General features: G+C 38.4%; 1 protein-coding gene across 1 annotated transcript in view; it reads right to left on the bottom strand.

The window, feature by feature from the left end:
• The window catches only part of SARNP (SAP domain containing ribonucleoprotein), a 39,471-nt gene extending 14,091 nt beyond the window's left edge, over positions 1–25,380 (bottom strand). Inside the window, exons 1-9 of the mRNA XM_027854976.1 lie at positions 25,317–25,380; positions 16,811–16,910; positions 16,282–16,328; positions 15,895–15,962; positions 13,553–13,604; positions 11,739–11,812; positions 11,241–11,269; positions 9,442–9,467; positions 8,118–8,186 (exon numbers count right to left, since the gene is read on the bottom strand). Coding sequence (XP_027710777.1) covers positions 8,118–8,186; positions 9,442–9,467; positions 11,241–11,269; positions 11,739–11,812; positions 13,553–13,604; positions 15,895–15,962; positions 16,282–16,328; positions 16,811–16,910; positions 25,317–25,352 — 501 coding nt within the window. The 5' untranslated portion in view covers positions 25,353–25,380. The remainder of the gene's footprint in view (positions 1–8,117; positions 8,187–9,441; positions 9,468–11,240; positions 11,270–11,738; positions 11,813–13,552; positions 13,605–15,894; positions 15,963–16,281; positions 16,329–16,810; positions 16,911–25,316) is intronic.
• Positions 25,381–25,383: the final 3 nt, after the last annotated feature.

Genomic DNA, 25,383 nt, shown 5'->3' with positions numbered 1-25,383 from the left:
ATTTTTTTTTCCAATAAAGACAAAAAAGTTAGCACAGTCCAGGCCACCCACATATTAAGACTCCTAGCATTCCTTCCAGATCCAATCTCTTCAACAGGCAGGTTTAAAAAATTTCTTCTGAGTACCCAGACTGCCACCAATTTCTTCTGACGCCACTTAGGTAAGTACCCCAACCCAGGAACTTGCCTGACAATATGGTTGAAGGTGTTTAAAAGCAAAATAGACTCAACAGATTCCAGCCACCCGACTCCCTTCCCAGGCTGTGTTTACTCTGGGGCAGGGACCACAGGGGGACCACAGAGAGGAGTAAAACTTGTTTTTTATCAAAGTCATCAGCTCTGACACACTCCAAGAAGGAATGCAGAGCTGTATGTCTATGGGGGAGGGGGAACTTTCCTCCCTACCAATTTTCTGATCTCCATTTCTTCAAGTTACGGAAAAAAGAAAATTAAGAACAAGGCCACACGATCTTAATGATCAACTCCAACAGTTTAAGAAAGTCTTAGCAATTATTACCACGGCACTAAGGGGAAACAAGGAGCATGATTTCTCATCAGAAACTTGCCAAGTATCCAGTTTGTGGTCAGCTGGATAGACAGAGCTCCAATTATGTAGTAAGAAAGAAAAAAAAATTTTTTTTCACCTTCTTTCTCCAATTCTTTCTTTTGTCTGCCTCTTACATTGCCCTGACTACATTGTATGTTCCTAAGCTCTCCTTGTCTTAATTTTTTTTTTCCCCTAACAGAGGCTTAGGTAGAATAAAGTTTATAGAATCCCCAGTGCCCTAGGTGGGTGAGTAAAGAAAAAAAAATCTGACTCCCATTTCTCTATTAAAATTAGAATACATTTTCAAGAGCCCTAAGCAGGAGAGAAAAATTCCATTCTGCCCTTTGCTCTTCCAAATTCCTACAGCCAAGTGGTTCAACAGCAGTTGAATGGCACACATAATGACATCATTGATTGGAACCATAATAGAAAAGAGTGAGTGGAGCGGGTGGGGTGGGTAAAGGGGGAGAGTAGGGAGGGAGGGAGGGAGGTGAAGATGTATTTGTGTTACAGACAAAAGACAAGTTCTGTTCCTCAGCAGGGACAAATGAAGAACCAGATGACGGGATAAACTGAGGTCAGAGAGTTTCCCCTATTGTTTCCTCTTTAAGGGGCTTCACCACTCCTTAAAGATTTGTTCAAAAAGAGATAAACATCACCAAGTCCTCTCCCCACCTGTCCCCATCCCACCAATTCTCATCATTTATTTTCAGAATATCAAATATTAGAAAGAGACCAGGAATGATTCAAGTGTTGATTGATTTTCTTTTTCCAAGATGCCAAACCTCACTGAAAAAGATTGGACAAATCTAAGGTTAAGTCTTAGCTTGTACTGAAACATGATCACTCCCCACAACATCATCTTCCTGACTCCAATTTACATGCCTACAGAAAGCCCTTGGCCTCCAAACTTCAAGTTTCAAGAAGAATTTTTTAAGGAAAAAACAGTAGTATTTTGGGGACAGGAGGGGATTATTATATGACAACACACCTCCCACTGAATATTAAGAACTAGACATTATTCAAGAGATCATCTAGTCCTTTTTTCATTGACCGTCATACATATATCTCATAGAGAAAAACAGGGAAGGACATTTAACCTGGACACTATTGCCTAATAATATTATTAATTTAAGAACCCCAGGCCTAATGAGTAGCTAATTTTCCAACTTACCTCCAGATCTGTGGATTCTTTTGCATGAAGTCAAGGAGGCTGACCTATATGTACTTAGAGACTTTAATCTCTCTCTCTTATTTACTTTAAAAATTAAGGTCATCTTATAAATCCTCAAATTCTTACATGGCCCTTGTTAATAACACCCTAAGCATTGGCTCCAGTGTATGAAGCTTACTTTGAGAACAGGTACAAATGGCCTTGACCAAGATCCATTACAGTGTGACACCACAAAAAGACTGTCACTTACTACCTGTGGGACCTTAGATATACCATTTAACCTCTTTGGGCCTTAGTTTTCTCAACTGTAAAATGAGGGTGTTATACTAGATGACTTGTGAGTTCCCTTACAACTATGATTACTGAGTGGAATCTTTGAGGTACTGGCCTGAAAAAGATTAGTGACCCCTAATATTAGTTTTAATTCAATTTTAATTGCTGAATACCTTCTATGTGCAAAGCACTACAAATTTTAAATTAATTGCCCAATTCCCCATTTTTTTCCTATGCCCCAATGACCCACATCTAACAAAGCCCAGTTTAAAAGAGGAGAGATGACCAGCCCTTTAAGGCTGAATGGAGACTAATACACTAACAAGAGGCCACAATGGACATGTATGCTTGGTTACACTGGTGCCCTCTTGTGCTCAGAAATGACCCTACGGGAAAGCCCGCTTCCCCTCTAGTTCTTTAGTGACAATCTCCAAAAAAGCAGGATAGGGTGCAGCATCTTTACTGGTCTATAAAGTACCTGATACAAACCAGCAGTGACCTGATATATAAAAGTTGCCTTAGAGTTCATGTAAACCACCACAGCCTTCAGTCTCTATTCCTTATCCACCAAAGGACCTTCTGCCTAACCCCCCAACAATGGCATCATTTAAAAATGGAAGAGGTCCCACCGTGGAAATAGGACTATAATTGAGTCAAATGACTTGGTAATTACTCTTCACCTTGTTCAGCCCATTCTCTCATCTAGAAAATATTAGTCATGCCTAAGGGAGACAGCATAGCACAGTAGAAAACACACTAGATTTCTAGTCATAGGACCTGGATCCAATTCTTAGTTGGTTCCAACACTTACTATCTATGTAACTTTAAGCATGTCAATTAAGCTCTTTCAACTTCAATTTCCTCAACTGTAAAATGGAAGGGTGGAAAAGATGATTTCCAAATTTCCTTTCAACTCTGAGCCTAGTCAGTCAACAAGCATTAAGTGCCTACTATGTGCCAGGCATTTTGCCAAGTGCTGAGGACACAAAGGCAAAAACAAAACAAAACAAAACAAAACACACACACACACACACACACACACACACAACCTACCATCCCCTGCTCTTACGGAGCTCACAGTCTAACAGGGGAGACACAAAGCAAACAACTATGTATAAAGAATCCTATGTATACATACACATATATATGTACACATGCATATATATATATATATATACATACACACATACACACACACACACACACACACACACAGATGATAAATTGGGAATAGTCTCAGAGAGGAGGTACTAGCATTAAGGGGAATCAAGAAGGGCTTCTTGTAGAAGATTGAAATTTTAGCTGAGACTTAAAGGAAGCCAGGAGGCAGAGATAAGGAGGGAAAGAATTCCAGGTATGGGGGAATAATCAGTGAAAATGCCTCCCTTGGGGTAGCTATGTGGCACAGTGGATAGAGCACCAGCCCTGAAGTCAGGAGGACCTGAGTTCAAATCCAGGCTCAGAGCAAACACTTGACACTTACTAGCTGTGTGACCCTGGGCAAGTCACTTAACCCCAACTGCCTTAAAAAAAGAAAAGAAAAGAAAATGCCTCCCTGAAGTTGGTAGACCCAAGTGTCTTTTTGGAGGAAAAGCAATAAGACCAGTGTTACTTGGTTACAGAAGAATACAAAGGAAAAGTTCAGCTTATTTGAACACCAACAGAAGATTTTATATTTGATCCTAGAAGTGATAAGGAGCCAATCCTATTACAGGATTTTGTGAGGATCACATGAGATGAGGTAAAAGCACCTTGGAACTGCACAGTACTTTATAAATGTGAACTGCTATTATTTTAAATAGGTAGACAGTCTATAGATAAACAGGTGGTTTCTTATCTATATTCAAACACAAAAGAATAGTAGAGCTCTGAACTTAGGAAAAGTAACTTTTGGTTTCAGAGGATCTGATCCAAAAACTCACTCAGGAGGCTCACAGTATGGAATGCCTGGTCACAGACTATTAAGGGAGTAAGGAAAATCTCCTGCAAATTACTAGGGATGAGATACTCCCGTGCTTGCTAGTTTTTAAGGTGTACATGGTTAGATTTCCCAGATTTCTCAGTTAAGAAAAAAGGATCATAATGATGGGGACTCCCAGGGAGAACAATAACAAATAGACCCCCTTCCCCAAGCTGCCTGAACTTGGATTTTCAATGGCTCAGCTGGATTTCTTATAAGCAGCTCAAGCATCAAGTTTCACCTTTCAAGGTATGCCTGTATTTGAAAGAATAAACCAACACAATCAGTTCAATTTAGCTGCCTCAGGTAACTCTATAACTCTAAGCCCAGATTTAGTTTTCACCCAAGGTAAAGTCCTATGACCATTATGTGTCACCTAAACCACATTCCACATTCTTATTCCCTCTACCCACTTCTCACTGCTCTCAGAAATGAGAGCCTCCAATATGTCAGCCTAGGTATTAAAATGGTAGGGTCAGTGTTGTGATTGGCCATTTCCTGAGCATGAAAACTGCCTCACAGAAAAAAAAAATGACCATCAATTGAAACAGAAATGAGACGTAGCTGATGATGTTAGTTGACATAGCTGATGATGTTAGTTGATATATTGGCACTTTAAGCTTCTCAAAGCATTTTATATACATTTATATACATCATTACACACAAACACCCTTGAGACTCCAGAGGTTTAATGATTTGCTAATGGTCACACAGCCACTAAAAGTCAGAGATAGCCTTTGACCCAGCAATACCACTCCTAGGTCTGTATCCCAAAGAAATCATAAAAACAGGAAAAGAATCCACATGTACAAAAATTTATAGCACCTCTTTTTGTGGTGGCAAAGAACTGGAAATTGAGAGGATGTCCACCAATTGGGGAATGGTTGAACAAGTTGTGGTATATGAATGTAATGGAATACTATTGTGCTATAGGAAATGATGAGCAGGCAGACTTCAAAAAAACCTGGAAAAACTTATATGAACTGATGCAGAGTGAAATGAGCAGAACTAGGAGAACACTGTACACAGTAACAGTCACATTGTTCAATGACTGACTTTAATAGACTTTGCTGTTCACTGCAATACAAGAATGCAGACAACTCTAAAAGACTCACAATGGAAAAAACTATCCACACCCAGAGAAAGACTTATGGAGTCTGAAAGCAGATGGAAGCATACTATTTGCTCTCCTTTTCCTTTGTTGTTTCGTTTTATTGCTTCATTCTCGAGGTTCCTCCCATTAGTTCTAACTGTTCTTTGCATCATGACTAATAGGAAAATGCTTAATATGAATGTGTAAGTAGAGCCTATATAAGATTGCATGCCATCTTGGTCGGGGGGAGGGAGAAAATTTAAAATTTAAAATCTTATGGAAGTGAATATTGAAAACAAAAAGTAAATAAATAATTAAGAAAAAAAAAGTGAGAGACAGGATTTGAACCCAGGTCGTCCTGACTCAAAAAGTCAACGTCCTTTCTACCTATTCCATGCCTCACATATCATGATTAAGCAGAGCCAATCAAAGAGGAAAATTCTCTTCAGTGTTGCTCAGGATTTTTTTTTGGGGTGGGGGGTAGCAGTGGTGGGAAATGGAGAAAATCATATAAGAAGACCAATTTCAGAACCTTTATCTCTAGCTCTTGGCTTTATAATTATTGTGTGGTTTATATGAGAAAGGCAGTCAATTACATTCACAAATATCTCAAGCAGTTGGAAGGGAATATTTACAAACCCTTCATGTAAAGATGTCTATAAATGCCAGTGCCATTCTTTGTCCTGTCACTTTCTATTATCCTAAACCAACAGGGTTTTATTCACAAGGACCTAGGCTTGAAACATAGACTGGCAGGCCTTTCTTTAGGGGTAAGTGAACAGAGGAACAGAGGAGGGAGAAGAGACAATAAAGGAAGAGAGAAGAAATGTCAGATTTCTCCTTGCCTATGTAATACATGACACATATAACATACTCAAGAAACTGAAGGCAAAAGTAGGCAGGTCAGTCATAGAAGAGTTGGCCCAGAACAACAGCAGGAATTAGGATTCTTCAAATTTGCCATTTGTTCATGCCCTACTCCAATGATACTGGAGAAAGAGACCACATTTCAACAATTAAAAGTTTACTCACCAAAGTTAGCTCTCCTTAGTCCAACTACTGGTCCAGAAGAACCCATTGAGAAGTATGTCCTGGCCAGGGAACTAAGGCCTCAAGTGGGATTCAAGGAAACCCAAAGACAAAGACTATACAAAGGGTGGAAGCATGGAATAACTTCTACTAGAATTCACCATCAGGATATGTTAGGGAGAAGCAGAAAAATCTCATGCTGCCCCATTACTCTAATTATATCTAGTCTAGGCCTACAGAGGAATGATGCCCATACAGATGCTGAAGGGCAAAGCATGACTGAATCCTATAAGTGGTTACACTTGAACCCAAATTCCAATGGGCAGAAATCTGGGATTCTGGGTTTAAGTGTTAATTGATGAGTTACTTAACTGTGTCCTAGTATTCATCTGCTTGTGAGATAACATACAAACTTTACCAAGCCACTAACTTTGACCTCTTTACACACTATACAAACACTGGGAAACACGTGACCTGATAATGTATAGCAACAATGCTCAGTTACAGTACCAAGTTCCAACTTAGTATGAATTTATTAAGTCCTTACTATGTGTCAGACACTGTGCTAGGTGCACCAATTCCTCAGTAAAGAACTTGGATGATTAGATGCAGTGCAAGAACTTTGATAGCTTTGCAGTCATTTTTAAAAGCCTCATTCCCTTACTATGAATTACAGTGAAAGAAATAACTCTCAAATTTGTGAACTTTGGACTTTCGGAAAGATCACAGAAAACTAATACTCCCACCCACAGAGGACAGAATGAAGTCATTTAAGTATTTATTGAGTATCAATCTATCAAGCCTCTTGGTCCTCCAAATTCCCCACCAATCTGATGCTTGATGACAGAAAGGCCAGAAGTAGAGGGGAGCCCAGGTCTCATATTTATTGATCCCTTTAACCTTGTCTTTCAGTAAAATGCTAATGCAACCAGAAACACCCTGCCTTTTGTTTTTTAATTTTCCCAGTCCCAGATAAACTGCATTAAGTTTACACATCTGCTACTTTTCATGTCACTCAAGAAAATCAAATACTTGATATTCTTCTCCATTCTACAATCAAACAGTAAAGGTTTAATGAGCACTTGGGCCTAGCAATGTGCTTCGGATACTAATGGTAGCCCATTTATGTCAGATACCACAGATTGAGTTTAGGGAATATGTGCCCAACTGTGTAAGCGCCACACAAGTGTAGGACAGATGTTCAATCTTTGTCCCAGTGCAGGCATTTTTCTTCAAGCAAAATCATATCCAATGCTAGTTCAAATCCTTCCCCTGGTCAGCCAGCTAACAACACATTTGGTACTAAGGTAGACAGTACAGTCAAAGATAGTGTTTGACTGGTCTGAAATATTGTACCATGTGAACTTCTTACTCAACTATCTCAAGCCCAGGAAGTATTTAGCCCTCTTCCTCCTAGAGGAAGATTAATCAGAGATTAAAAGACCCCCTGCTACAGATCTCCTTATATTCTTATCCAAGTCTCCAGTACCAATCATGTCCTGAGAAACTGGTCACCCTACACGTTATTCCAGCAATTATTGGACAATTATACAATTGGACAAAATACAATTATTCTAAAATAATCATTTCTTGTTTGATAAATTAAGTGATGCTAGAGAAATCAAAAGAATGGGAGAATACATAACAACAGCTGTCTTGCTGTTGTTCCAAGAAGCTACAAATACTGGGTTTTGGGTACCTTCTACCTAAAAGCAAGGCAGTGTCTCTTCGATGTAATTTTCATGGAGCCTAGAATAATATAGTTACATAATTCTATTTAATAACTTAAAAGAAAGAGGACAGCAACCTAGTGGGGAAGGCCCAGCAGAAACAGCAAGCTCTGCCAACCAACAAAAACTAGGTGGGAGTTATGAAAACTAAAACCTGATAACAACTATTTTGACAACGTAACCAAAAGACAGCGAAAGGAGGAATTCAAAAGCATTCACCAGAAGTAGAGAGTAGCTATCTATTTTATTAGAAAGGCATCAATTCTTATCCATCAGGTTGCTCTAAAAGTTCTTAGGGCCAGAAAACCTTACCTTCTTGGAGACTGAGGAGACATTCAAACCAAATCTTTGAGCTCTTTCCTTTAATTTATCCATGTTTACCTACAAAAATATAGGACACAGGTGAGATGTTTCAAAATTCAAAAAAGAAAATCCTAAAAGAGACCATGGTGCAGTGTAAAAACCTACACAAAATAACATTGTAGATATTAGCCTATCAATATTTCTGGTCTTTAAGAGTGCTCTGTAATGAATTCCACAAAGGAAACAATGGTACCAACTTATCCCACTGATCCTGAAATGTGTCTGAAAAAGTTGTGGAAGTTTCAGCCCTGTCTTCTGCAAAATGGTCAAAGGTTATAACCTTAAATAGGACTTAAGATCAGACTTTCCCAAGCATATACAGAAAAGGGCAGCTTGAAAAATTTATACCCCTCCCACTTTAAATATCTCTGCATGTAGATATAAAGAACTCAGTTTCCATCTCTTCCTGGCCAAAGCAGATACTAACAATGTTGCTCTCCTTCTTTTTTTAAGTCAAATGCAGATTATCGATGTTAATTTATTTTACCTCCCCTTTCCTTGGAGGGTCTGATATAAAAAACTGAGCATTACAAGAGCCTTTGATTAGTTAAGGACTCAATCTGCATCCAATGAATAGCATCTCCAAAAGGAAGAGTTAAGGCCAGGCATCCTCAACTGCTTCCCATTGCTTATGTTAGCACAACAACACAGAATGGTCACACTGAGGTAGAGGATATATTATTCCAACTCTTATTACTTTCCAACTCTAATTTTAATGGCTTTTTTTTCTTTTTCTCTTTATAATGCACAGCTGAACTACAAGCAGAGTTAATAAACACATTTTTGGGGGTAGGAATTTAAATCAGACATCAATCATCAACAAGGCCTGAAACTCAACTAACCAGAGAAGTACAAGCGAAGTGTGCTCTTCACTAGCTGTGAAGGTACATTAATCTTTGCATGCGGAAGAAAATGAATAAAATATCAAAATGACTCAGAAAGATGTGCTAATTCTCTACTCCTGATGAAATGGAGACAAACAGAGCATGAGGGAAACAAAGTCTCCCCATTCAACTACCCACCTCTTCCCACATCAGGGTTTTCTGTGCTCATTAGAGTATTAAGATAAAGTGAAAAAAAGCCCCTAGATCTAAAAATAAATGTGAGGGGTTAAAATATGGGTTCTGCTCCTGGAAGAAGCTAAATAGACTCCTAGAGCATAGGCCTTAATGTTGCTAAAATCTTAGTCTATCAATTGCTGGTGACTTTAAAAAGTTCATTTCTAAGGGGAAAAAAGTTTGATTCTACTAGGGGAAAAAAAAAAGTTTCTTACCATAGGTTTGGTGTCAGATGATAAACCTAAAGAAGCAAAAACAGAAGTCAACTTACTGTTTGGAAAGAGTAACACATACTCCTCAAGAGAACATAAAAGACAGTTACTCTTTATTCCCACTAAGGAAAAGATAAGAAGGAACCATTGATGAATGCAGCAAGAGTAGTTTAATTTAGACAAAAGAACGTAAGTACTGCCTTAATGGGTCAGACTCATTGTCAATTTCGCTAGAATTGTCTCCTAAAATGATAAAGGGCCATAGTATATTTGTCATTCTTGAAATAAACCTCAAAGGTTAAAAATGTTATTAAAACATACTAGTTTCCCTTAATACCCCATTATGTAGCTACCATCTATGAATTTATCCAAATCAGTTTTGAAACTATTTTTATTTTCAGTTTTTGTTACGTATTGGTGTATTAAGTTTCCATAAGTTTCCCTTAAAGTTCAGTTTAAAAGGCAGCATGCTGTGCAGTATACATAGATAGTAATGGAGAATTGGCATTGGATTCAGGAAGGCTATACCTACTGGTTGTGGGAAGCAAAGCAAATTAACCTCTCAACAACATCCCAGATAACTCTCTAAAATCATAAGCTAAGGAACAGGTGCTGATATGCATTGGTAGAGAGAGCTTGCTCACTGAGAGCTCCCTATAAAGATAAAACAGATCTGATTAAAGAAAAAATTTATCACACACACACACACACACACACACACACACACACACACACACTTCTTTTTATTTGTCTTAGTTCATTTGTTTCAAGAGATGGTCCCTGGTTCTAGAATCCCAAGACTTAACAACTAAGTCTGTGCTTACTTTTATCCATAGCCTTTATGACTTTAATTTTGTTCATTTTTTTTGTTTGTTTTTTTAGTGAGGTAATCAGGGTTAAGTGACTTGCCCAGGGTCACAAGGTCACAGTAAGTGTTAAGTGTCTGAGGCTGGATTTGAACTCGGGTCCTCCTAACTCCAAGGCCAGAGATCTATTCACTGCACCACCTACCTGCCCCCTCATTTTCTAGATTAGGTTTTTCTTTGCAAAACAAGTATTCTAATTTTTAGCCCACCCAAGCAGAATCTCATTCCCCTAATTTTAGTTTAATATCTCTGATATTTTTTAGTTCCATTATATGTCTGAGATAAATAAACAAAACTGCACCCATTATTCCTAGAACAGACATTCTATTGTTTTTATATAGTATAGGTTATTTTTGTTTTCAGATTTGTTTCCAAATACCCTCCAGATTATTCTCATTATCTTGTAGGCCTTTTTGACCATAACATCAACTTGGCTACTCTTTCTAAAATAGTCTAAAATATCTTCCAAATCATTGGGAACAACTTCTGATTAGGGGATCTGAAGATTTTAAATTTTTTGTATACAAGGACTTTTGCTTTTATTCCTTATTTTCTTCTGCATGAGAATTCTTTCTTTGTATACTTCACCAAACCAGGCCCATAGCTAGTGTCCAATACATAAAATGAATTTTTTAAAAATGAGACACTAGAATGAATTAGCAAATCTAGAAACCATCTTCCCTGGAGATTCCCAGAAAGGGGAGGCAAATGTTGGCACACACTTCCATCTTCTAAAACTAGTGCCATTTTTCTTTAACTTGCCTAGGATGGCTTAAGATCTAAGGTCTAAGATAAGATAGATGAGATGATTTCTTGAGGTCTTCTAAACCAAAACCTATTCTACTAATTTGGGGGAACTCAGACTGGCACTACAAAAAAATCACAAACCAAAAGAAAAGCCAGAGAAAACTTTGACAGCATCCCCTGTTTTCTTACCTTTTGCTGGAACTGAAGAAATGCCAAATCTGCAAAAGAGAAACAAAGCTGAATTAGGAAGCTGTTCACACTCTAGGCTATCTATCTCTTGTTTCTTGTCAGGCTTACATATGGCACTTCTTGCTTGTGATCTCTAGCTTTGCAATCATTAGCCAATTCTAACAACCCCATGAAAGAGATTGGGCTTTTTCTCTCTCTCATGCTGAAGATAAAAAGTTGCCCATAGAGGTAAGCTAACAGAAAACCCTTATAAGAATTAGAACGAGCATTCAACAATATGGTTCTTGTCTACTGAGCAGTGAAGCCATACCTGTTGATGATAGGTTTAAATCGGCAAAGATACTTAGAAAAGGAACAAGAAAATAGTCTACATTTTGTGTAGTACATCTACATAGTTATACCCCAAAGATATGGTCACCATTTCCTCCCAATTCCCATGGCCCTCATTATAGATGTCATAGAGGATACTCTTAAATTTTAGTAACTAAAAACACTCACCGAGCTGCACGGGCAGCTTTCTTGCTCTCCAAGCTCACAGGTACGTTGAATCGTTCAGCTCTTTTCTGCATCCTCTGAAAGAGAAAGGTGATAAGAAAAATCCACTGAAGTTCCAATATGGCCCCTTTTGAAAGAGAAGTCCAGATTATTAGCTCTTTAGAATACTGAGAACTCCTTACAAGAACATGATTAATAATAATGCCAGTCCCAGGAACCACTGTCACTCAAACAGCATTCAAGCAAGGACTTGACTCTATAATTCTTTTCAGAAAGTAAAAGCACAGAAACCATAATAAATTCACCAGTACAATACTGAAAACAAAAGTAAGTTGGGGGTGAAGCATGTGTAATTTAATCTCCCTCCAATAGAATGTAAGCTCTTTGAGAGGAAGGATGGTTTCATTTTTGTTGACTACCTACAACTTAATAAATGCTTCTTGACTGAGTAAGGAAGAAAGAAGCTAAAGACAGAAGCTACATTTGGATGACTATCTAAAAGAATCAAAAAACTGGTTCAGGTCCAACTAAGAGTGGAAAATTCTGTCAAGCTGGATACCTTTAACTTTAAAACAAACAGTGTGCTCTGTGTCATCCCAAAAGGGTTTGTTAACTCACTATTCTGAGAGCACAAAGCAAAAAACTCCTTGTGATATCTAGCCTCAGAACTTTTATAGTATAGCAAGACTTCAATTCAGCTATGAACAAGAAACTACTTTTAAAGAATCATCTAACTGCAAACAAAGAAGATCTTCATCGTTTGAAGTAACAGCTAAGTAAAGTGCAGTTCGTGAAAGTAATGGATACTATTGTGCTGTAAGAAATGATAACTACAGAGAAACATGGGAAGACTTCTTTGAACCAATACAAAATGAAGCAAGAAGAATGAGGAAAACAATATACTTATTAACTACAACATTGTAAAGAAAAGTACGTTTAGCCCTAAATATGAAAAAGCACCTTCCTCTGCTTCTTTCCAGAGGTGAGGGAATTATGCATGTAGAATATTGTACATAATGTCCGACTTTTTCAACATTAGTTTTGTTGAATTTTTTTTCCTAATTCTCTCTTATTATAGGGCTTGGCTCTCTGGGATGGGGAGGAATACAATGGAAAATGTAGATAATGTAAAAAGATAAAAATTTATTTTAAAAAAATCGTCTTAAAGTCAAGTGACTCATTTTGTATTTCCCTTTGTTACCAACTACTTCCTCCCATGGGTTCAACCAATTTGGTCTACCTCAATCCCCTAACTCTTGGCCTCTAGTACCATGAGTCAGGTGACAGTTTTTTCATTAGCCAAAAAATCAGAAATGTGTGCACAACTCTTGTGCATTTTTTACAAATACAATTACTGATTCAAATTTGCTACTATGACACTTGGCAACCATCAGTTACGCAACAGCAGTATCAGAGAAGTAGTAAGGTTCTACTGGCCTAGTGGTTCACATATGCTAGTTTATGAGGCCAAAATTTTTCTACAGAAAAGCTCAGACAAATCACACCCCAAAGTAAGATGGGTTATAATTGTCCTAAAGATCACATGCCAGATCTTATGTGGTTGCCACTGAAACCATAACGCTAGAAAACATAAGACTAGCTGTCCTACAGAAAAATCCAAATATTTTTCCCATATGCAGTTAAACAAGAAACATATTAGAGAAACTGAGAGAAAAAAAAGATATGAAAATACAATATCACTTTTCAAACTAAATGAAAGAAAACACAAATGGAATGAGGGAATGTAAAATAAAGGAACAAGTACAAAGACTGCTTCCCAAAAAGAGAAACAAGGAGCAACAGAGACAACTGCTTACCTCAGTCTGTGGTATTTCAGATATGATTTTCACTACCTTCTTCTCTGCTGCCCTGGAGGAGAAGGAAGAGAAGAAAGAACAAATCAAAAACTCCTGGCAGCCTACACCTTGACACTATGATTACACTTCCAATATGAATTTTGGTGTCTGCCACCCACTGAAAAAGACAAATTGATATGACAAACTATAGCTAAGATACAATTATTTAAAATCAGAAAAGGTAATTTCAGCAATTTGAAAAGAAATGTGCACAGCAACACACCAGAAATCATTACCCTTATTCTAAGAAATTCTCAATTCCTTTTTGAGCTAATAGCTATTCCTTTATTACCATTTCTCATTTTTTGACATCACAACTCATATGTGTGCTCCACAGGCTGTTTCCCCATTTCTCAGGGGCCTACAGCTCCAGCTGGATCTCTGGAAGTGGGACAAATGAAAATGCCAAAGGGAGTTAGGAGGAAGGAGGCGGGAGTCAGTTTGTCTTAGGAAAACATGGCTGAGTCTCTGGTCAAAAGGTTTAAGAGAGAAAACAAAAGAAGGGGGACCAGAGGGGCGGGAGACAAAGTTCGGAAGTACCCAGGATAAATGGAAGGGCATTAACGCTCCACCAAACAACTCCCATAAAACTGTGGGTCATAACCAGCCTCATTAAGGTCCCTTATTTAGAGGCATGGGCGGCTTTTGTTCCAGTCTCCTGGACAGTTTTCCCATTTGATGCCCTGAAAGGTAGTAATGGTTTAATGACATTTTCAGAGGAAGCAATTCTGGAACAGGAACTCGTTCCCCCCTCCACCCTTTTGTCAGAGCACCCTGTACTGAGAGTCAGGCAAGAGGTGCCCCCTGCTGACTGTAACCTAGCTCTGCCCTATTTAACTCTGCCCAGCTTATTAAACTGGAAACTGAAGGGCATCTGGGGAGAATACTAGACCAAAGTTAAGATAAAGGGAGCTGCTTTAAAATGTTCGACAGACAACAATGTACCAAAATAAGTCCCGAGTGGAATGATCAGCTTTTAGCAAAGTTTCTGAGTCCTTACATAGTACTATTCTCTCATAAATTTGGAGATCTTTCAGCTTTCCTTCACCTGCCCACCCCACCCCCCCACCCCCAGCTGCTCCAGTTTAGGCATAAAGAGCCTCAGGAGTTAATGTCTTACTTGAAGTCCAAAGCCATTAAAAGAACAGCACCCCCCCACACACACATACACACAAACATCATCATCACCACCACCACCACCACCTCCAGCCCAAGGCTAACGACTTCCTCTACATTCCAATCTTGATGTACAAATCACTTCAGTACCTCGTGGTAGAAAGGGAACCCCAGAGAGGGAGCTTCCTTCCTCTCTGCTCCAGTTCTCCTCTACTCAATTAAACTCAAGCAGTAAAAAGACATCATAATCTGGGGCTCAAGGGTAATGACTACTGTTCCAATAAGAAGTCTCTCCATATTCATAAATAAAACTACACACAATCTACAGGCATAGATACTCTCTGCACCAGGTTAGTCCAGGTAGCTTATTTAGTCCAAAAGTGCTTCAAATAAACACATATAATCTGAAAATAGGGCTTCAAATTCCCCTTACCCTAACCTCATTAATTCAAGGAATTAAAACCATCTGAGCAAAAAAGGACAAAAACCATTCTGTCTGTTCCAGAGGATAATGGATAGGTGCTGCAATTTCCAAACATCACCATTTCTAGCTACCAAAGTCTACAATTAACTGAGGAACAACAGAGGTAATACAGATGTAAGGAGCAGATTCAATTGAAATAAAAGGATATTAAGCTGCTCTGAAATGCTGAAGCCCCTAAAGAGCATGTGGAAAACAGACATTTCACCCCCAAGAAAGGTAATGATTAGGTTTGCTAAGAAAATTTAGGTAAACTGAGATCCATTTCTTACTCTAGTGTCCTGACTTCCCCTTTTCCACTACAATTAAAAATACATACATCCTTCTCCTCAAAACCATCTTCCCTTATTCTACAGGTCCTAGGAGAGAGTATTTATGGATTCACCTACTCTGTTGTTCCTCTGGTAGAAAAGCAGAGCTTAAAGGAATTATTCTAAGCCACCTGAATAGTAATCCCTACTCTGTAACCTGGGAACAAACTGTTCTATGCTTTTCTATGACCATGAATTTGGAATGAAACCATGCAGCGTATTCAGGAAAGGAAGGCATTCTAAGAAAGAGACAATATAGTGGCCATTCCTCATATAGTCTAAATATGCTTTTCTGGAGAAATCAGAAAAAATATCAAACCTAATCAAATCAAAACTGCCTTAACTCCACAGTCTAATTAATTTTCTTAAAAAGAGGCTGAGTGAGAAATAGTTACACATCAGCAGTTTTCTCTGGAGGTTCTTCTTCTTTGACAGGTATTTCTACTGGCTTTGGTTCTTCTTCCTAAAACCGAATTAGTTAACACAAATTAAATTTGAAACATTCATTAGCAAAAAGGTTTTCAGAATGCCTAAGTGAGTATCCCTGAAACTTTATCCCTTCCCATGCTGATCCTCCCTCCTAACTGGACACCAAATCATCTCTCATGTCCCTTTCAGCTCTAATTCTGGGATCCTCTCTGTACCTGGCCAGTCCATTTTCAGGAAAAGCAACAGCCCTTCCAACTGGTAAAGATAACTCCAAAACAGGCTAATATTAAAGTAATAGACCTAGGACATGGCACTGGCTGGTTACTAAAGAATATCATACCTTTATAACTCACCTCTGTTTCATCTCCCAGAACATCTTCTTCATTGGCCTCCTCTTCAGCTGAAGGAAATGAAAACACATAGAGCAAATAGTGATGCAAAGCTTACTCCTAATCTTTGTATACTTAGAGAGAAAAATATAATGAGTATTAGCCTAAGCAAAATTCAATACAGATGATACAGATCTACTGAAACAAAATTCAATGCATTATAAAGCAAAAAAAATCTGTTTTTGCATTACATCTACTATTCTGGATTACCTGGAACCATCCTCCTCTTCCTTGGTAAAAATAGCTAATCAAGGGGGCAGCTAGGTGGAGCAGCGGATAGAGCACCGGCCCTGGATTCAGGAGGACCTGAGTTCAAATCTGACCTCAGACACATAACACTTAACTATGTGACCCTGGGCAAGTCACTTAACCCCCACTGCCCAACTGAAAAAAAAAAACAAAACAAAATAAGTAATCAAAATATACCAACTACCTATAGTTTCCTTAGGGAAAGGCATATGTAAATTACTCTCAGGCCCCAGAAGATACTTACCATGTTCTTCAAGATAAGCCTGGAGTCTATTGATGAGATCCTGCTTAATTCCTTTGGTCTCCAATCCCCGTGCAAGACATTCCTGCTTCAGCTCAGCAAGCTGGAAAAACAAAAGAAACTTCTTAGTCCCACATACGCACCCAAGTAGATAAAAAAGAGAGGTAACCCACCAACACACAGTTGGTAAAACTGAGTTAGTTCAATGATTCTGGAAAGCAATTTAGAATTATTCAAGATTCCACTGAGGTTGTATACCAAATTTTATTTTTATCAATGATAAAAAGATATATAGATAAAAAGATATATAGCAAAATAGTAATGTCAGCATTTTTGTAACAGCAAATAAAAGGAGACAAAACAGATGCCTGTCAATTGACGAATAGCTAAACAATCTGTGGCACATGGATGTAATACAATATTACCATACAATAAAAAATGATGAAAGGAAGACTTATGTGAAGTGGTCCAGAGTGAAGTAAGCAGAACCAGGAAAATAATATACACAATGACAACAGAAATGGAAAGAACAAAAGCTGCAAAAATATAGAAATGGAATGCTGTGAAAAAGCTTATCCACAAAGAAGAGATAAGAGAAATGTACTTCCTTCTACTTCTTTGGAACACTGCATAAAATATCAGACTTTTCCTATATATTGGTTAGTTTCATTGAACATTTCTTTTTTCCCTTTTTAAAATTCATTAGAAGGGATGGCTCCCTGGGAGGGATACTCTGGGAAATGTAGGTGACAAAAAACAAAAGTCATCAATTACATATTTATACACATATACAATTATTCATTTATTTATTTTGGGGGTGACATGGCCATGCCAAGATAAAATGTACAAAAAAAGAAAAACAGTCCAATTTCTAATTGTTCTTTATCCTATTCAACCACCTGGCTAAGACAGCTATCTACCTTTTTCCTAACATCCTCAAAAATTGAAAACACTCTTTAAATAAAACTAAATTGTATTGATACCTTTTGTTCTTATATCAATTACTTCTAGAAACACTATCTCTCATCCATTTCCAGAAATGAATCCTCTCCACCAAAAAAGATAACAGTCACATTTGAAAATGTATACAACACTCTGCTCCAGTAGATCTCCAGCCAGAAGATGGTATATTTCATTATCTATTCTCCAAGACCATTACTAAGCTTCACTTTAGTGAGCTGTTCATTTACATCACCATAGTCCTCCTGTCTCTTGTTCTTCTGATTCTGCTTATTTTAAACAATTCTTCCTATTTTTTTCTTACATCTTCATATTCATCAATTCTTACCATATAATATTATTACCAAAATTTGTCCAGCCATTCCCCAAATGATGGACATCTTGTTTCCAGTTCTTTGCTACCACAAAGGTGCTATGATAATTTGCTATATATTGGAACTATTTCAGTCTTTGATCTCCTTGAGGTATTATGCCCAGTGATAGGATTATTTAAAGGGACAGATTCAAGACATAAGAATGACCTCAATAAAGTTCCAATCTACATACATTCCTGTGTATTATCACAAGCCTCTAGTCTCTTCCCTTAAATTTTTACAAAAGAATAATAATAATCAAGTTTTCCTAACTGTACTTGGTGCTGGCAAGTGTATGAAAACAATTATAAAGCAAAAAAAGTTTTAAAAATTAAAGAACCTAATAAATTTTTAAAATATAAAGCAAAAAAATCTGGTTTTGCATTCTATCTACTGTTCTGGGTTATCTGAAATTATCCTCCTCTTGGTAAAATAACTGAGTAAAATACAGTATACTAACTACACACAGTTTCCTTGGGGAAAGGCATATGCAAATTAATTACTCTCAGGCCCCAGAAGACATTAACTATGCTCTTCAAGATATGCCTAGAGTCTAATGATGAAATCTTATTTAATTCCTTTGGTCTCTTGTAACTAATACAGAGAAAATTCATTCCTATCTAAGCAAACCATACTAACCACTTTGACGACTTTCAGTCCCCTATCCTATAGACTTCTATGAGAGAAAAAGAGACAGAGAGACAGAGAGTGTAACTGGGTGTGTGTGTGTGTGTGTGTGTGTGTGTGTGTGTGTGCGCGCGTGTGCGTGTGCGTGTGTGTGAGATGCTCAACCGAGTGAGACTGACTACAGTCACATACATCCTTCATTTCAGTTGGTTCATTTCAGACACTGGCTGTCAGGAGCACTAATTAGCACTACAAAAACATAAAGTAAATATTAATTTTGATTCCAAGGCCCTGCTGTGAATACATAAATATCATCCTCTTCTCCAAAAGCCTCTAGCACTCTGCCTGAGAAAAGTCAGTCAAGATAGACACATAGGAAGTAAAGCAGACATATAAAAAGTCTGATAGTAGGTGTGGCAAGAAATTAGAACCAGAGCCATGAAAGCTGGTAGGTTAAATTCAGCCCTCTCAAAAAAGCAAACCAACAAAACAAAACAAAAAAACCTGCCAGAATCACAAAACTTACCTCTTCTACAACAATCCACTTCCTTACTTGATTATCCCAATCCTTAATACAATTTTCTATCTCTACTTCTGCTAACACCTGAATAGAATACCCTCTCCCATCCTATCTAGCAGTCTAGAAATCTGTGCTTCCCACAGTTTAAGAAGCGCTGAAGGGGTCATGAGAGGAAAAAGTTTAAAAAACCACATTCTAGATCATGTTCAAATCCCCACTCCCTCCTTCATCCTAAGTGATCTCTCCCTTATCTGACCTCTTTTAGCAATTATCTGCAAAACTACAGGAAAGGATGTATTAATCAGTGATATCCCATTATAATAGCAAATTGCTATTAAGCTTTTCCTGTGTTTTAATTATTCTCTCTCTGACCAGATTATAAGCCCCTTTAGAAAAAGGAATATTTCATACTTCACATTTCTACATGCTACATTCTAGTATGTAGTAGGGTACTAAAAAATATTTACCAATGTTATGGTTGGGTATGCTGATTTATAGTATAGTCTTGCATTCGTAAACGTTTAGCTTGTGCTCAGAATTAATAAAATCATTAGTTCAGAGTTGAGATAAATCTTGGAGGTCAACTAGTTCAACCTTAATCCATCCAAGATAGGAATATCCTATCCAACATCCAAACCAATCCAAGACAGGAATATCCTATAAAATATGTCTGACAGATGGTCATCTAGACCTTCTCTGCTCAAATACTTCAAGTGACAAGGAGTTTGGTAAGTCACAAAATATTTTTAAGCAGCTTTTACTGTTAAGAAGTTTTTCCTTATGTTGAGTAGAAACCTACTTCCATGAAGCTTCTCACTGATCCTAGATCTGGCCACCATAGCAAGGGTTCTTAGGAGGGTGAGGTAGGGAGGAAACAGTCCCTGAATTTAGGTTAATTGGTTTTCCTTTGTAATCCTACATATTTTAATTTATGCAAGTAAAAATATTATTCTGAGGAGTCCACAGATTTCACCAGACTGTCAAAAGGATCCTTGACACAAAAACAGTTAAAAAAAAAAAAACCTTGCTTAGAGTGATTAAAAAAAAACCGTAACAATGCCCTTAATATTTGAAGAGCCATCCCTCAAAAGATAAATGGTTATGAACATACCCACACAAAGGGTATGAAAAAACAAGTTTCAGAAGAAAAGCAAATGATCAAGTATCAGATGAAAAACTGCTCTAAATCGATTAATGAGAAAAACACAAATTAAAACTCCAAAGGTTTTACCTCATACCTACAGTTAAAGTAAATGATGAAGGAGCTTTGTGAAGACAGAGAACATGAATGCACTACTGGTGGTACTGTGAAGTAGTCTAACCATCCTAAATATCAAGCCACCCAAGTGTTCATATACTACATTATACATAGACCTATATATAACAAACTGCTTGTAGCAGCACCCTTTTGTAGTGCCTCTTTGGGAAGCAGCTAGGTGTTAGACTAGACAGACTTACAATCAAGACTGGAGTTGGAATCCTGCCTCAAGCATTTACTGGCTGCATGAGCCTAGGCAAGTGACTTAACCACTTAACCACTGTCAGTTTCCTCATCTGTAAAATGGGGATAATAATAGCACCTACCCCACAGGGCTGTTGTGAGGCTCAAATAAGGTATCATATGGATAAAGTACTTGGCAAACCTTAAAGCATTAATAAAAAGCTAGCCATTATTATTAGCAATAAAATAGAAGCAAAAAGGGTTCCCTTGATTGAGGAATGGCTGAACACATTGTGGTATGTGAACATAATGAAAAACTGTGCAGAAAGAAATGATAAAAATGAAAATTTCAAGAAATCAAGAGAACTTGTATGACCTGATTCAGAGCGAAGAAAACATAACTACAAGAATTATATGTACATGGGGCAGCTAGGTGGCACAGCGGATAGAGCACCAGCCCTGAAGTCAGGAGGACCTGAGCTCAAATCCAGCCTCAGATCAAACAGTTGGCACTTACTAGCTGTGTGACCCTGGGCAAGTCACTTAACCCCAATTGCCTTAAAAAAAAATTTATATGCACAATGATTAATGTAAAGGAAAATAACAGTAAAAAGCAGCTGAACTATGAACTGTAATGAACAGTTTCTGTCCTAGAGAACTAATATAGAAATATACCTTCCTCCCCTCAATAGAAAGATGGAGACTATTGATGTGGAATGCAATATACACCACAGCTCTACTTAGTTGTTTTTGTTTTTGTTACAGGGAACTATTGGGGAGGGCAGGGAGACTTAAGAGGAAATAATTGTGGTATAAACACTAGAGAAAAACAAAAACAAAACTTTTAAAAATTCAAAAAAAAAAAGACAACATCTATCACATACCCAAGTTTTCCCCTCTCTGGATTAAACATACCTAGTTTCTTCAAGTAATCCTTACATGACATGGATTCCAGACCTTTCACCATTCCAGCCAATCTAACTATAGACATGCTCTAATTTGAGAAGTGGTGTGGGGTAAGGAGAAAGAACAGAATTCATATCCTAGATCTGACATTCACTAGTTGTACAACTACAGGCAAGTCCATTAACATGCACTTCAGTTTCTTCATCTATAAAATGGAAATAATATTTAACACTACCTATCTCACAATATTATTGAGGATATAAACCATCAAGTACTATATAGACACTTCAGCTAATATTATTGTCCATGTCTTGTTAAAATGTACCACCCTGAAATGAAAATTCTTTTCAAGTAACTTCATATGTGTGTATGTCTCCATCAAATATATTTCAAAGACAAGTACCTTACTTTGACTTTTAATTTTGTTTTCTTTCATAACATCTACTGTGTTACTACTACATAACAAGCAATCCTTAATTGCTTAAGTGATTGTCAAAAGTAGCTCTTAAAATGTGGATCTCTGAAAACGGGCAGAGATCAAATAAAGAACTTAAAAGTCATAGATATAAAGCTGGAAGGGACCTCACAGTCATCTAAATTCAACCCCCTCATTTTACAGATGAGGAAACTGAAGCCTAGGGAGATTAAGTGATTCACGCCTAAGGTGACACAGGTGGGAAGCATCAAAGGTAGGATATGAACCCAGGTCTGACTCTAGAGTCAATACTCTTTCCACCGTGCCACAATACTACACTATCCCTGAAAGGATAGGCAATGCTACTATAAACATTCGCTATTAAAATGAATTCTCATTATATAGTTTGGCTTTACCACTATTCCTATAGTGGTTTGTGTGGCACTTGACACACAAGCTTATCCCAGGAAAACCTGAGGTCAAGTCCTGCCTCTGAAACATACTGGCTGCGTGACCCTGGGCAAGTCACTTAACTTCTCAGTGCTCTAAGCAACTCTCTAAGACTATAAGTTGCAGAGAAGATGCCAACCTGCATTAGTAGAGGGAGTTTCCTCATGCAGGAGTTGTGACTGTAGTCAAGACATTATGAAAGACAAGCCAAGAAGCTGCTAGAATTAATGGAAAACCAATGAAAACCAACATAACAATGAAATCACAGATCCAGTCCCCATCCCTGTATTTCAACAAACATTGCTCTCTACCATTCAGCTTCCTCCCTTGCCAGTTTGTACTTTGGGGTGGTTGCATTTCTTTACATTTTTAACAAATTTCTGGTCAAAAGGGATAGGGTCAAAATGAACAATCATTTCAAGAGAGAACAGCAATCAACAGTAATCAAGAGATCACAGCACTCGAGTTGGAAGGGCCCTCAGAAGCCATGTAGTATAGCCCCCTCATTTTACAGAGCATCCTCTGTAAAACCAGAGGCTCAGGGAGTTTATGTGACCCGCCTAAGGTCACACAGTCAGTAAATGTCAGTGGCAGGACTTAACCCCAGGGCTACTAAATCTCATTAGTGCTCACTTTACAGGAACTTAAGGCCTCCAGTGCTCAAGTGTCTTAATTTAAGAAAGACTTCCAGGTCACAGTACCCCCCCCCCCCAAAAAAGGAGGGTGGGGGGGATTTGAAAGTGAATATGATAAACCTACATGCCCTTTTAACCAGTATGGAAATTTCAGCCCATATCTCCTTTTTTAAAAATGAAAATGAAGTAAAAGGTAGAGTTTTAAGCATTCTTTTCCAATTATTTCTTAAAGTTCAATTCAAGTAAGCTAATGTCACTTTTCCCACCCCACCTCAACATCTTATTCCTCAAGAAAACTCTGTATTTACACATAAGTTAGAAGAATTAAAATGTTAAGCTCCAAAGCAGGGGTTCTTAACCTCATATTATATGTCATGGACACCTTTGGCAGTCTAGTGAAGCTTACAGACTCAGAATAATTTTATATGATTCAAGGAAATGCTAAATTTCAGTTAAAGTTTAGTGAAACTTGACATTTTCCCCCTCAACCAAGTTCATGGACCTTCTGAAATGTGCCCACATCCCCCATGATTAAGAAGCCCTCCTATATAGCAAATAAGGCAGGACTCTCTCAATATAAGTAATGATGCTAAACTCCTTTAGATGTTGTGAGGGGCAAGGGATATATTTCAAAAGGGAAAAGAAGACTCAGTTGTTTCAAGAGCAGGGGTTCTTAACCTGGGGTCTATGAACTTGTTTTTAAAAACATTTAGATAATATATTTCAATATAATTGGTTATATTTTATGATTTTATTTTATGCATTTAAATATATTATTCTACGAACAGGATTATGGGCTTCACCTGACTGCTAATGGTGTTGCTGACACTAAAAAATTAAGAATTCCTGTAGCATAGGGAGAGGCTCCTTTCCCGCTCCTTCCCCACGTTCTTGTAAAGTAGACTTTGATGCTGAAATCAGTCCAGGAAAAAAAAAAAGCAAAACTGACATGCCATGGAAATGTAAAGGTTATAATTCAACCTTACAATCTCAGCAGCTGATAGAACAAGAATAAAATTGATTATGCCAAGCAGAATCTAAGAGAATAAAACAGTCCATGCTGCTAGGGCTAAACGTTTTAGTAGCACCTATTTCAGAGTATATCCAGGAAAATATAAACCATTTTTTCCTATTAGATACGATTTAGACTGTGAGCATCAACAAGCCAGGTGATGCAGCTTTTGCAAATCTTGCAGAGCACGTAGTATATTATATAATAAAGGATAACGGTTTTTAGCTTAAGTTTCCTAAAACGAAATGAGCAACCACTATCTGACAGGGGGGACTGTCTGCCAAATTCTAAACGAACACCTAAAAATCAACCAAAATCTTTTTTATCTAAAGAAGGTTAATTCCTTCCTCCAAAAAAAAATTAAAATCTTTGTCAAGCATCCCATACTACCCAGAGGATGACACAAAAGGAGGTGGCGGATCCAGGAAGTGAAGGATAATAGGGAAAACTGGGTTTTTCAAAAGCTTCTCCAGCTCCCTTCACCACCTTGCCAAAAAAAAAAAAAATCTTTAGGAAGGAAAATCTCTATCTTATTCTGAGAAGATGACAGTGCCTCCTCAAGGCACTTAAGGGCTGTAGCTTCATCCAAATGCCATCAAACCCCTGAGGTGAGAGGAGGGGGATGCTAGAGGTCCCCATCCCAAGGCTCTCCCAGGCTTCCGGGTTGGATTCAGGTACCGTAACACCGCCGAGGATGGAGCTGGAGGCATCCCCGAGACGTCCTTGAGAGCAGACAAACACACAAATACACGTGGGTGCCACTAACCCAGCTTGCTGGGGACTCCTGGACTCGGAAGAGAGGCCGGGGGGATGGAAAGGGAGTCGGGGGCAGGGGACAGAAGGCGAGAGGAGTCCTAACGTGCTATCTCTCCTGCCTCCCCGCAATGGGAGAGGGAACCACACACTCTCGGGACAGCAGGAGAAAGCGGGGGCTGCAGAAAAGAGGAAGGGAGGAGCCGTAAGGAGAGGAGCACCCCGAACGAAGAGGAAAGATGGCAGGGGGGAAGGAACGAGAAGGGGGCCAGCACGAAGGGAGAGGAAGAAGGCCCCAGAGAAGAACAGTCTAACGAGGGAGAAGACCAGGACAACAGTAAGAGGAGCCCTGGAGGGAGAAATGAGGAGAAGGAGGCGCCGGTCACCTCGTAGAGCTCGGCCCCCAGCCATGCCCGGGCCTCTGCCCCTCACGGTACCTTCAGTTTGTGAAGCTCCACCGTCTCCGCCGCCATCTTGTCACCCCCTCCACCCCCGTTTGCCCCC

This window comes from Vombatus ursinus, unplaced genomic scaffold (assembly GCF_900497805.2).
Source record: "Vombatus ursinus unplaced genomic scaffold, bare-nosed wombat genome assembly UNPS02010769.1, whole genome shotgun sequence".
Lineage (NCBI taxonomy): Eukaryota > Metazoa > Chordata > Mammalia > Diprotodontia > Vombatidae > Vombatus > Vombatus ursinus.
This window is presented reverse-complemented; position numbering and strand designations above follow the sequence as displayed.